We start from the raw sequence: 14,275 nt of genomic DNA, 5'->3' as shown, positions 1-14,275 counted from the left end.
TTATTAAAGTTCACCTATAGTTACGTCAAAGTTATTTGGAGATATTCCTCAGCTGGTAAAAACAAGACTGGACAACATTCTTTACATGTTGCTCCATGGTCATACCACTGTCCAGAATAACAATAACAAGAATAACAAGAATACTACATTTTTAGAAGTTTTGGGACATCCAGCTTTATGGAAAGAGATGTTGTGATGACAAATTATCTGTCCCAGGGGTAGCATGTAAAAACAACTTTAGGTGCCCAGCAATACACCTGCCACGTGTGAAGTAGATAAAGGTCAGACAGACAGACAGCTTTATAGTTAGCTTTATAGCTGTGCTATTTGCTTTGCAGTTAGATGTGCAAGCACACACCTATCAGTTTTGTCTCTTCAACTCTACTGGCCTGCTCAAAAAAAAAAAGAGAGAGAGCATGTGTTTGTCATTGGGTTAGTTGTAACATTCCTTTAAAATGTGTAATAACTATCCCCATCCCTGACCGCCGTTGTTTATTAGTTGTAACAACAGTGATTTAAAATGAGCAAAGATGAAATGCCTCACATTTTACCCTTGAGACTACTTACTAGTGTAATACAAGATACCAACTTAAAATCTGCACAGTTCTTCACACAGCTATGAAATTTCACATGCAAGGTCACACAATAAATGGAGGCCTTTTACATGACTCAAAAGCCTTGTTTTCAGTGAGCAGTACAGTACAGCTCACTTTGGTACGCTTTTGTTCCGTTTGCACTGTGAAAAGTTGTGGATGGTACCAAAAGAACTGTTCCTTACTGTCCCCATTTTAGGTCCCCCCTCTGTTGGGGTACCTAGCACACAGATCTGGTGCTAAAAGGTGGAGCTGTGAACACTGCAGTCTGTTGGGGTACCTAGCACACAGATCTGGTGCTAAAAGGTGGAGCTGTGAACACTGCAGTCTGTTGATTGGTCAATAGAGGACCGTCACTCTGCTCAGGGCTGAGTTGTGGCTGGTTTTGAGGCTCATGTAACCACTGTTCACACTGTGGAGTTTACATACATTAGTTACACTTTGGGTATGGTACCTCTGGAACCAAAATTAACGTTTCACACATCGTATCTAGACCCTGACGTTTCCACAGCAAACAGTACTCTTAAATGTGGGCGGGGTTGTTGTCACTCACTGCTCCGTCCAGCACTCACTGTATTTCCTCATTACCAGTGACACAGATGGAAGTCTGCACTTCATTTATTGTCCACAGAACGAGGCTGCACGCCAACATTTTCAGACCAAAATAAAACAAGCTGCAGTGAGAGTCTCTCTCCATGATTCCCATCATCATGTCATGCATTAAGAAACATTAAAAGATGATGTTCCACCTTAAAAGTCGCCGGCAGTCGGCCCAGTGAATTCTTTTTTCTCAGACTCCAGCTGCGGCAAGAACCAGCAAAACATCCTGTCATTTTATAGTTACAGTTTACTAATAAAACTCTCCACAGTATGAACAGTGGTTACATGAGCCTCAAAATATAACCCCATTCACCCTGACTGTATATATTCTGTTTGTGTAAATAATCTTGTTCAGTTTTACAATATATATATGTGTATATATATATATATATTTATTTACGTTTATGTTTGTTAATAATTCCTGTTTATTTAACTATATATTTGTTAATACTATTGTTTAAATTTCTTATATTTTCACGTATCTTTCCTCTCTTGCAAGGAGCACCTGTAACATAAATAATTTCCCCTCGGGGATCAATAAAGTATTTCTGATTCTGATTCTGAAAACCAGCCACAACTCAGACAACTATACTATACTGCTCAGTGGAAACAGGGACTTAAGCAGACTTAGGGTCTAGGTACCATGTCTGAAGGGGTTACTTTTGGTTCCAAAGGTACCATACCGGAGGTGTGTGGTAGAACTGGGGCTATAGGTGTCGTTACAACCATACCCAGTCTCCCCTATACAAAACAAACAAAAAATACTCAGGTGGATGAGTCACAACCTCTGACCCATTAGGTGATAGATAACCTGCCAAAATTGTTTTTTCAAAACTGGATTTGGAATTCTAACAATTGCTCGAGAATGAATAATCCACTTGTTGACAAGAGGACTAAAGAGAGGGTTTAAACCCTGTCTGAGTTTCACCTACGCCTTTATTTGTTTAGAGGGGTTTGCTGCGTAGCAGAAATGACTGTTAAATGAGGAAGCACGAGTACATAGAAAAGCTTATAGAGCTGTTCAGTTAGAGCGTGACTTATCTTTCATCTTCAAAATGTTCAGACATGGAAACCACAAGTTTATCATAACATTTTCCAGCCCCAAAAAGTCAGCAAATTCCTGTCAATCCACAACAGTGTTTAACACACGACGCTGAGTTGCCACATCCAAACACAGTCACGCCCTGGACTAAACCACAGTCTCTGTAAATAGGGAGAGCAGAGCGATATATTAAACTATATTTCAAAAATATTCATTCCTGATACTTTAAACGGTGTATTGTATGAATAAAATGTAGTTTAAACAGGTTTATACATCTCAAATACGTTTTTTGTTGTTGTAGTCGATGTGTGACATCGTTTCAAAAAATACTCCCCCCTACTGATGGTATAATCCAACATCCAGAGTCATATGATCTTCTGACTCAAATTGAACGTCTCGAGACGGAAACAGTGTCAGTTTCATTTGTTTTCTCCCTGTATTTCTCGACTAAAAGCTATCACAATGCCTATGAAATGTGGAGGGACCGGCCCGGCAGCCGATGCCACCGAAGAAATCCAGAAACTGTGTGATGAGGTAAGTAGAGAGAGAAAGAACATTATTATTACACTTGGACTTTCTTACCTCAAAACTATACACACCGTGAACAGAGCCTGTGTTTCATTGATGCTGTCCTGTTATTGTTACTCAGGTAAAGCCCAGTGCGGAGGCAAAAGCAGGGAAGACTTATGACGTTTTCACAGCCAAGAGCTACACGAGTCAAGTTGTGGCTGGGACCAACTTCTTCATCAAGGTAATTGTTAATTTAAAAAAAAAAAAAAAAAAAAAAGCACTTGGCCAACCTACGGAGGCCCCGAAGTCCTCATAAATTAACCGGAAATGACTATTACTCCACTATTACACACACACACACACACACACACACACACTGTATTGACTGTATTGACTGTGTGTTGAAAAGGCTTAAAATACTTTTAAAACACTAAAGTCTTACACTGTCTCACATCTAAAGGTAATGTGAGTTGTTAGTCACAGACTTTAAGATTTTGCAAAGACTCCAGGGTCACTGTTTGCAAGACTGCAAGTTTAAATCCCATCCTGCTCCTAGCCGAAAATATTTCGCCAAACATCTTTTAGGAATTTGACATTAACAAATCCTTATGTGTCTGCAAATTCATATGTTGCATAGCACCCAACTCTGAAAACACATGATAAAAGGTCTCATGTGTCGACAGTATTCTTGTCAATTTAGCATCAATATGATCTATAAAGAAACTGTATTTGCATACAAACTTGAGTACATTTTGGGATGTTGCTGCCATACTGGCTATGAACAGTAGTCATACCTGATGTTTTCAGTGACAGTTGGAGTTGTTGAAAGACATGTTTTTAACTCAGCACATACGAATGTGATATTGGATTGTCAGTTTATTGTCTTTTGTTTTCAATATGTTGTGTGTAGCATGTACCATCTTACATGCCACTCTAGGGTCTGTATCGGTGATTGTTGATTGAACATCGCTGATCTGCAGACTCCACTGCAGCTGTTAAATCAGTGCATGCACTGCTAGTCTTGTAACTCACACTGATTAAGGCTGGACAGCCGAAAGCACTTTGTCCTTAAAAATGCTTGAAAGGCTTCATTAAAAACTTTGTATCTGCTGACGGACATATCTGTGTGCGATCCTCAAACTGTTTTTGTTCTTTCTACCATACTGGCTTCCATTGGCCAGCTGTGCTATGTTACTGGGAGACAACTATGGGAATGAAAGGCGAATTGTTTCCAAAATTAAGATTCTCACTAAAGTAAGTGCTGGTTGGTGGGTCAGATACACGCTGAATTAAACACACAAGTCCAACAGTTTCTCCTCCTTTTCCACAGCACAAGAGAACTTGTACACGTTCTTGCGCCTCTCTGAGTTGCCCACATGTTTACTGTCAACCCACTTTGCAGCTTCATTTTTGGTGCTGGAGTGCAGCTATTGGTTGTTGACAATGTACACGTCATTGAACTTCTGTATTTGCATCAGTCAAGACCAAAAACGAAAGACAAATATCACCTAAAACTTCACTTTTGCTTCCTTGCAGGTTCATGTTGGAGGAGACGAACATGTTCACCTCCGTGTTTTCAAACCACTGCCATGTAATGGAGGAGGACCTGAGCTGAGTGATATGCAGCACAACAAGACCCACCAAGACCCTGTTGAGTACTTCTAATTGGATCCCCACCCAAAAGAAACGTCTGTGTCTACAGACTGCCATTTAATTCAAATCAGCTTTATCAGATTATCCTGGTTCATTTTGTAACATAACGCTAAATGCCGTTCCCATTCCTGACATGTAATGACATACTGTATCATACTGTAGATCATGGTGTAAGGAGTCAAACTGGAACGTTTTTTGTTTAGGGTGACTTAATAAATGAATCTGGTTTGTTGTAAGAGCGAGTGTTGCTTTTCTTTCTGTGGTATGTGATTTGTGAAATAGCTGCAGGTGAGGGGCGTGTACTGTAGCCTCAGCTCGCACACAGTGTGAAGAACAAAAAGGGTTGGACAAAAGCAAAGAAGAAAAACTGAAGGCTGTAAGATGTTTCAAATACTACATGGCAGCTGTTGGCAGTGCTCCAGGTTCTTGATTGATTATGTGGATTTACGATAACACTGTCCCTACTCAAGCTGCAGGGTGCTTTGTGTTATATGTGTGGAAAATCAGGAACCCCACTCTGAAAGTATTTTACATAGATTTTGGGGAACCAACTCACGATTATTTTCTGAATTTAAACACATCTGTCAAGGCACTGGCTGTATTGATGTTTTTTCACCAGGGATAAATTGCACATTTGAATACTTTTAACCACTTTGTGCAGTTAAACATAATTCAGTGACACAGAACTTAACGTTAAATTCTAACGGAAAAACACAGGCTGGTTTTAGATGTTGCACCACAGTTCCAGAAATCCCTAATGGACCAGGATGAAAAAACAGAACTTATGGTGGAAAAGGGGTTTAATGTAAACATTCCAGACCATATGTGTGGAATTAAATGTCTTCCAACCTAAAGGTCACTTTAAATATAAATTTAATGTATATAATGGATTTAAAGAGGTTGAAATATAAATTCAAGCCCTGCTGCTCTTGAGCTGATCCCTTCTATATATCCATGAAATGTAAAGCTATATTATTCAGGGTGTGGAGCCACACCTTAAATGGAAGGTGTGTAGTTGTGGCTTGGAAGTGAAGTTGAAGGGGTGTGATTTTATAGATGAGAGCGGCTGCCGTTAAGAGGATTTTATTGCCATGCTTGGATTTTATACCACATAACCCATCAGTAAAGTACAAAAATAATCACAATGGCAAACATTTTACATATATGACAAGTGACATATAGTTAGCCTTTTGTAGCCAGATCGCAATAAGATAACATGTATTCTTTTAAGTAATGAATTTGTAACCAAAAGCTATCACTCAAGAGCACATTTAAGTCGTTACATTATAAATTGTTTAAAGACCTCAGGCTTCATTTGTGCCCTGGTGAAAAATGACAACATGTTAAACTGTATCTTAAACAAATGTATTTTTTACACAGGCACTTTCCCATGAAGCACACCCAAACCTTAAGACATCTGCATGAGTCACATGTGTGTTTTAGATTGAACAAGAACACATCGGGTGAACTAAGCACATGCTTATGAATCACACCCACTGCAAAGGAGGTGAACCCTGAACTTGATGACAAGGAATGTTATAGCAGTTAATCACTGAATGAACTCATGACAAATATGAAGTTTTAATCCACAATTAATTATAAGTTCACTTTTTCATATTCTATACTAAATTGTATTGTTTTTATTATCTTTTTATACATTTCCTTTAAAGGTGTATCTCCCGACCTCTTTATGAACCCCTGCTCATTGGTCTATAATTATTCTGCTATAGGCTACATACTCAACACACATATAAAAATACACAATTACATTTATATTCTGCAACCAAGTGCTCTTACACAATCTTAACTGTGGACCTTTCTGGCTAAATTGTCCCTGCAAATTTCTGCCTCTATTTTCTGATGATTCTTTCAATGCTTATGCCACAATGATTAAATTAGAAGTCATTTAAATTAAATTATCTCAGTCCTGATAATGTGATCAAACAACCGCAAACAACATTTGGTGCTTTAGCTCAACCCGCATCAGGTTGTGTGTCAGCAGTATTTGTGTATCTCTGGACTTCACACGTCAGTCACATCCTTGTCAGTATCATCTTGTGACTACAGTTCCTCTTTGTTAATCACATGCTGCATGATTTTGGTTCCTATTAACAAATGAAATAAATGAATAAGATACTTGATGCTTGGCTCTGCAGTTCTTTGTAGCCTTTGTAGCTCTAATGTTACTTTGAAAGCTAATTTGATTAAGTCACTTTTGTTTTTAAAGGTGACACAATTTCTTGAGACTCCTGCTCCATTAAGTGTCTACATAATGTTTTCCCCCTGTAGGATACTGACAAATTACATATGGGAGGAAATAATGATTTTCAAAGTGTAGCCTACTGAATATGTGAAAGGAAGAAATATTCTGACACACAAAGTTGGGCATCTGTTGCCAAGCAGCTGTGTCCATAACACTGTGACAATGGAAAACTCTGACATGGGCATCATTTCCCTTTATTGGCCAAACATATGATCTGACAGCTGTTAAGCTTTGTTGGAGACATACACCCATCACCCAAAACATTAAAACCATTAGAAATGGCCTGTGGAGCGTGACAAAAAGCTCAAGGTGTCGACCTGGCTTCTAAATTTCCCAGGTCCCAATCTGCTCAAGGATTCTTGTGTGGTACCCCAGATGTGCCCCTAATCCAAGGTGGGGCCTCCTTGGATGGGACATGGCTCTGACCTGTCGAGGCACGGACACAGGATCTCTGCGAGTGTCCTGCAGTGTCTGGCACCAGTGTGTTGGCGGCAGATCCATTTAGTCTAGTGGGTTGTGTCACAGATGCTCATTCAGATTGGGATCTGGGGAGTTAGGAGGCCTTTGTCACATCCCTTGGGCCACTCCTGAGTGATGTTTGCAGTGTGGCATGCTGCTTTTTCCTGCTGGGGGACCACTGCCATTAGGGAGTACTGTTGAGGGGGGTACCTGGTCTGCAATGGTGTTTGAGTGGGTGGAACATGTCAGGTGGTATCCACATGAATGCCAGAACCAAAGGTTTCCCAGCAGAGCAATGCACTGGAACAAAATAATCAAAGTTATTCACTTCACCTGTCAGTGGTTTTAATGTTTCGGCTGATGGGTGTATGTTTGATTTGTGTGAAATGTATTATCCCACCACGCCACTAGGTGGCTTATGTCATGGCTGAGACAAGCCATGATAGTTAAGTTCATCCCAGTAAGCACAGGTGTTAGGATGCAAACAGTTTTCAACTGTGCTCAGACTAAAATGTACATGGCTGGATTTGTTGGAAGTTTGTGCATCCACTCCTCACATATAGGCTCCTTCTGATTAATTGAAAGGGTCAGTTCGGATTCACCAAAGTCTCACAATAACACAAACGAACTAACTGATTGAAGCAGCAGCAGACCAGCAGCTCTTTCTTGGGTTCAACAAGGTAAAATCATTGTTGCTGTCTGATGGAAGAATAGTCTTGCTTATAGTTTATCCCAGTGGCCAATATGGTATGAATTAAAAAAAAATGTTATGTACTGCAGCTCAACACACGTTTTTTGTGACCTTCAGCTCATTGCTTTGATGGCTGTAGTTAAACTGATGATGGAGGCCCATCTGACCAGACACAAAGCTGTCAAGTGCTCCACATGTAATGAGTTTCACAAATCTGTTCATCTGAACATCAAAGAATAAAAGCAACAACTGCCAGAAATCTCATTTTCTGTTGCTTCATTTAAAATATTGATTCTCTAAAATAAAACACTCGACTTCCTCCCTCTCAACACTGAATATCCTCACCTGTTAACACACACATAACTTCATATAATTGCATTATCAAGGAATATAATTTATAGTGTGTAATAACTCTGAGATAAAGGAGCTGAGTTGTTTATATCAGACTGCAGCAACTCAGTTAAGAGAGCTTGTTTATGTCAGAAAAGTTTGCAGAGAGGACTCAGTGTGAGTGTATTTCCTCGTTGGGTCAGATTCTCTATGCTCCACTCTCATTTAGTAATCTCAGAGGTATGTATGAAATACATTTTCCTCCTCCAGGACACCTGTCAAGTAACTGACAGCAAGAAAATGTTTCCTGGTTTGTGTGATCAGATCATTCCCAACCTTGATGCACTTTGCATGTGATGCCTAAACCTTAGACATGAGTGTTGCTGACCTGAAAGATTTGTTGCCTGTGAACATGATCCAGGCAACGATAATGTTGCCAAAAGAATTAAAGAATTAAGCAAACAGTTTAATAACATACCAACATTAATTCTAGGTGACAGAGTTGTCAGAGTTCTCTATTGTTGCTCACAACAATAGAGAGTGCAAACTCTTTATGTCTGTGTTAATGTTTGTGTGAACTACAGGGATTATTTTTTGTTACCTTTTTAATTTATTCGTAACCATTTCTTCCAGCCAAGACAACACATATTTTAGAAATCAGACTTAATAAAGAAAAGCAAATGCTGCATATAAGAACCACAAGAAATATATAGAGTTTTTAAAATGCTTTAATCTTTATTGATTCATGAGAAGGCAGTGCATTGAACTCTCTGTTCCCCAACATCTATTATCTTTCTCTCTGTGTGTTAATACATTCAAAACCAAAGTCAAATCATTTCAGAATAAAGAAGCAGAGCATTTTAACATGAGACTGCAGCCTGTAAGTGTTTAACTGTTGAAACAGGTTGTGTGATCAGATTTTAAAAGGCACGAGGGGGTCGTCTTTGGTCTTGTGCTGCTCTACACCGCTCAGTATGTCCACTTCCTGCGGCACACAGCGGAGAAGCCAAATGAACTGGATGACTCTCAGATGAATATAGTCTGCTCCTCCAACATGAACCTGCATGAGAGAGGATAACTGCAAGTCAAAAGAAATATATTTATCTGGATCTTGTGTTGCTGAACAGTGAAGATCTTCTACCATCACAGATCTGGTGTTTACTGTCATGAATTTGACATGACATTAGGTTCAACTGGATGTCACAGTTAATTCTGTTTGTATATCACTGACAGAGACACACCTGAGTGCTTCAAACTTTGTTTTTTAAATGTCACAAAATTATTTACCTTGATGAGAAAGAGTTCCTTTCCCACATTCTCACGGTATTTAACTGCTTTGAATTCCCTGTAGTTCATGCCTGTCTGTTTCTCCACTTGGCCCTTCACCTGTGAGTGAATGGAATAAAATATGATGTAAATCCAGACTGAAATACAGACCAGAGAGTTGTGTGTGGAGGTTGTGAACAATAAAGGTAGATTAAAGCTCACCTCATCACAAATCCTCTGAGTTTCCTCAGTGGCATTCTTTGTCTCACTCCACTCAAGCTTGTCATGATGGTGAGCCATCGTCACAGAGTCCGTTGAAGTTAACAGAGAAGTCAGCTGTCTGCTTTTATGTGGCTCAAGAGTTTGAACTGTTTATCACACATGCATGTATTTATACACAGTAACCACTCCTGGGTACACCTGACAGGTGGCTCCACTACATGTTGGGTGGAGCTGCATGTGTAGCTGCAACCCTCACATGATAATGATCAGTTTTTTTCTTCTCTGATGAATTCCTCTCTTAATTCTAGTTGAATTGTTAAAAAAAGAAATCAATGTTTCAAAGAGTTCAGACTTTCATGGTGTCGTCCAGATGCAAAATTCAAAGGTTAATATTGTTTTGATGCCAAATGATGCAGCATTAAGGCAGGACTCCATCCTGCTCAAGTGTGGTGACCTGCTGAACTAACACATCCACAGTGGGGCTGATACTGAGTAGTATTCATCTCACACAAATGAACAATGTCCAAGTCTTCTTTAAACAAGTGTTTATTATTTATGTCTCAACAAAGTCATTTCCTGGGAGCATATCTATGTTTCCCGGGTTCTATGTTCCCCACTTAACCTTGCAAAAAAGGTTCTATGTTCCCCGCTTACACAAAAAAGGTTCTATGTTGCCCGCTCAACCAAGCGGGAAACAGATAGATAGATAGATAGATAGATAGATAGATGGATAGATATACTTTTTTTAATCCCCAGGGGGGAAATTTAAAATGTCCTCAGCAGCAGGGGCAATAATGACAAAAAAAGACACAGATCACAAGAACACAGCACACATACTGACACAAAAAAAATCCTAAAAGTACATAAGATCACAAGGTGTGAATAAAGGGTATAAAAAGGTGTATAAAAAACAGTACAATAAATAGGAAGAATGGTTCAAAGTGCATACGAGTTTGATTGGAGGGCGGAGTTGTACAGTTGTATTGCTGTGGGTATGAATGATTTTTTGTAGCGCTCTTTTGAACAGCGGGGGAGTCTGTATCTGGTGCTGAATGTGCTCTTGAGTGTGTCCAGTGTTTTATGGAGAGGATGGGTGGTGTTGTATATGATCCTATTGAATTTGGCCTGGATTCTGTCCTCCACCACCTCCTCAAGAGTGCTCAGCTTCAGGCCAACAACAGACTGGGCCTTCTTAACCAGCTTGTTGAGCCTATTGGCATCCTTTTTCTTAACACCCACCCCCCAGCACACCACGGCAAAGAAAAGAGTGCTAGCTACAACAGTCTGGTAAACATTTGCAGCATCTTGTTGCATACATTAAAGGACCTGAGCTGTACACTGCCTCTGTGTTTGTGGACCATTCAAGTTTATTGTCCAGTAGGACACCCAGGTACTTGTACTGCTCCACAATCTCCACGTCACTCCCACTGATATAGACAGGAGAAGCTGGGGGCTTTTTCTTCCTGTAGTCCACCACAATCTCCTTTGTTTTTGCTACGTTGAGTAGCAGACAGTTTTCCTCACCCCACTGCACAAATTTGTCTATCACCCCCCTGTACTCCTCTTCTTGACCCCCCTCCACACACCCAACCACGACTGTGTCATCTGAAAACTTTTGGATGTGGCATAACTCTGAGCTGTACTTAAAATCAGATGTGTACATGGTGAAGAGGAAAGGGGAGAGCGCCGTTCCTTGGGGGGCCCCGATGTTAGAGGTCAGATGTTCCGACACACAGTTCTGCAGCCTAACAAACTGCGGTCTGCCCATCAGGTAGTCCCCAATCCATGAGACCAGAGGAGCCTCCACCTACATGTTCTCCAATTTGGCCTTTAACAGACTGGGCTGGATTGTATTAAAGGCACTTGAAAAATCAAAGAACATGATCCTCACTGTAGTGTTGGGTCTGTCCAGTGAAGAGTACGCCCTCTGCAGCATGTAAATAATTGCGTCCTCCACACCTACATGGGGCTGATATGCAAATTGCAGGGGGTCAGCTGATGATCGCACCTGTGGCCTGAGGTACACCAGGACCAATCTCTCATCACCTTCATGATATGCGAGGTCAGCGCAATTGGTCTAAAGTCATTTAAGCCTACAGGATGCACCTTCTTGGGCACTGGTACCAAGAAGGTGCATCCTGTAGGCTTATGCACCTTCTTGGTACCAGTGGCCAAGAAGGTGCATCCTTTTTGTGTAAGTGGGGAACATAGAAGCTTTTTTGCAGGGTTAAGTGGGGAACATAGAACCCTGGAAACACAGGGATGACCCCCATTTCCTCATAGTTCATAGATCATTTTGACCATTTTCATATGAATCAAATGATGTTGCATGTAATCAGAAACTCCACATGTAATGAGTTTCACAAATCTGTTCATCTGAACATCAAAGAATAAAAGCAACAACTGCCAGAAATCTCATTTTCTGTTGCTTCATTTAAAATATTGACTCTCTAAAATAAAACACTCGACTTCCTCCCTCTCAACACTGAATATCCTCACCTGTTAACACACACACAGAACTTCATATAACTGCATCTTAAAGCAATATAATTTATAGTGTGTAATAACTCTGAGATAAATGAGCTGAGCATTTTATATCAGACTGCAGCAACTCAGTTAAGAGAGCTTGTTTATGTCAGAAATGTTTGCAGAGAGGACTCAGTGTGAGTGTATTTCCTCGTTGGGTCAGATTCTCTATGCTCCACTCTCATTTAGTAATCTCTGAAGTATGTATGGAATACATTTTCCTCCTCCAGGACACCTGGCAAGTAACTGACAGCAAGATTGGTTTGTGTGATCAGATCTCACAAACATGAGGAACGTTTTGAAATGTAACATATTTATATTTTGATGTCTGAATTCTGTAAGAAAACTCGGTTCTAACAAACACATCTGAGATAACATTGTTAATTGTTCTACTTAACTTGGGGGATCAGCCTTTTTATTAATTTGTAACTAATTCTCCCCAAAATAACTCAACAACTATTTGATGGATTGCCATTAAACCTGGTTCACACAGTCATGATTCCCAGAGGATGAATCATAATGACTTTAGTCCTCACTTAGGATTTCCATGAAACGTGCTTCAGATATTCATGTCCCTCTCAGGATACATTATAATAACTGAAGTGAAGATTTGTCCATAGCCAACACATTCTCACTCCGACCTCGTCACATATTGACGTTTGGTCATGGATTTTCCACATTCAGATGTGCAAGGTACCCTGGGTGTGTTGGTTGTTGATGTTCTGGGACACTGTGTCACGTTCTGCCTGTTACATGCATCTTCTTTCAAAATACACTTCTGTTTTACATGCTGTCTCTTTCAAAATAAACACACTACATCGGCACAACACTGCATATTGATGTTTTTTTTTTCCTCCAACAACTAATGCACGTGGTTGGGTTCAGGCAACAAAAACACATGGTTAGGTTTTGGAAAAAAGGTTTGGACGGGAATGCTGCTGTCCAAGGTGAAAGTTGGTGTTTGTTGGACCAATCCATTTTATAGCAATGTCAGTGTGATCATGTTGGCATGGTGATGTTACATTCAGCTCTAAGCACCACTGTGCCTCTGTATATCCTCACAAGGCTGTTAGCAGGCTGCAGACTCTTAAAATTGTTAGTGTAGCAGGGTTGGCTGTTTTTTATGCTGTGTCTCAAATCACATACTTCTGTTAGTACACTTCCATGTAGTATACTATGCGCACTGTACTTATTGGCGTAGTGCACAAATTTCAACAGGGTAGTGTTGTCTCAAACCAAACACGGCCGTTGTGCACTCACCGGAAATGACGACTGCAAATTAGCTAGTTAGCAAACTAGCATTAGCATTTGCGTTATCGTTCGCGATACCAAATCATTACAGACTGCTAAATTAACCCAACAAACATACTGCTGGCTTATACCCGACAACAGTATAGTGGTGCTTAGTGCAATAAACACATGTATGGACAATGAACAATGGACAAAAATAACCCTGATGCACTATGTCACTTTACACATGTCCACACCTTTTATCTTGTCTATTTTTACAGTTTTAATTTTATACTTGTTTTTAAAATCTATACACACTGTGTGTGCTTTCAGAATCTGTGTTGTGTGATTGTTTCTGTATTGTCTTGTCTTGTATGTGGAGCCACGTCGAAGATTTTCTATTACGACAGACAATAAAGTTTTCTGAATCTGAATCTGAACGTATTTGTACAATGCAACGACATTCACAGTTGCACAGTCCTCTGCCGCCATTTCCTGTTTGAAAAGTGGTCCCTCCCCTTCCGCTACATAGCCAAGATGGCAACCATTGAAGGCGAGAAGTGTCCAAAGTTCCACACTCAACTTCTTGACCGTTTTGAGTGCACCATCTGGGTCCTCATAGTGCACTGCATTTTTCCATACTTTTCAGTGTGAACGCACTCATGCACTCAAAATATTAAGTGTAAGTACAGAAGTACGCGATTTGAGACACAGCATTAGTTTTAAAAAGGGTATTTTCTCAAGGGTCTGGATCTCCCATCTGCCCAGTCTACTGTTCTTTTCTGTCTTTAGCTGGAACTGGATTGAAGGAGGGATGTTTGGGGCCTGGTAAAGCTGGGGCTTAGCTAACTGAGCATCCACTCCTATTGAACGGTTGAGTGCTGATTACT

General features: G+C 40.2%; 2 protein-coding genes across 2 annotated transcripts; one reads left to right on the top strand and one right to left on the bottom strand.

The window, feature by feature from the left end:
- Positions 1–2,612: 2,612 nt before the first annotated feature.
- LOC117264394 (cystatin-B-like) lies at positions 2,613–4,634 on the top strand. Its single transcript, XM_033638311.1, has 3 exons — positions 2,613–2,769; positions 2,885–2,986; positions 4,282–4,634. Exons 1-3 carry the CDS (start codon positions 2,698–2,700, stop codon positions 4,408–4,410), a joined length of 303 nt encoding a protein of 100 aa, XP_033494202.1. The 5' UTR covers positions 2,613–2,697; the 3' UTR covers positions 4,411–4,634.
- Positions 4,635–8,851: 4,217 nt separating this feature from the next.
- On the bottom strand, positions 8,852–9,775 carry LOC117264472 (leukocyte cysteine proteinase inhibitor 1-like). The gene is made up of 3 exons (XM_078162676.1): positions 9,630–9,775; positions 9,429–9,527; positions 8,852–9,201 (listed from the first exon to the last, which is right to left on the bottom strand). The coding sequence occupies exons 1-3, from the start codon at positions 9,705–9,707 to the stop codon at positions 9,055–9,057; spliced, it is 324 nt and encodes a 107-aa protein (XP_078018802.1). The 5' UTR covers positions 9,708–9,775; the 3' UTR covers positions 8,852–9,054.
- Between the last annotated feature and the right edge of the window lie 4,500 nt (positions 9,776–14,275).

This window comes from Epinephelus lanceolatus, chromosome 20 (genome assembly GCF_041903045.1).
Source record: "Epinephelus lanceolatus isolate andai-2023 chromosome 20, ASM4190304v1, whole genome shotgun sequence".
NCBI lineage: Eukaryota > Metazoa > Chordata > Actinopteri > Perciformes > Serranidae > Epinephelus > Epinephelus lanceolatus.
Note: the sequence above shows the minus strand (reverse complement) of the source record. Positions and strands in the feature narration are given on the sequence as shown.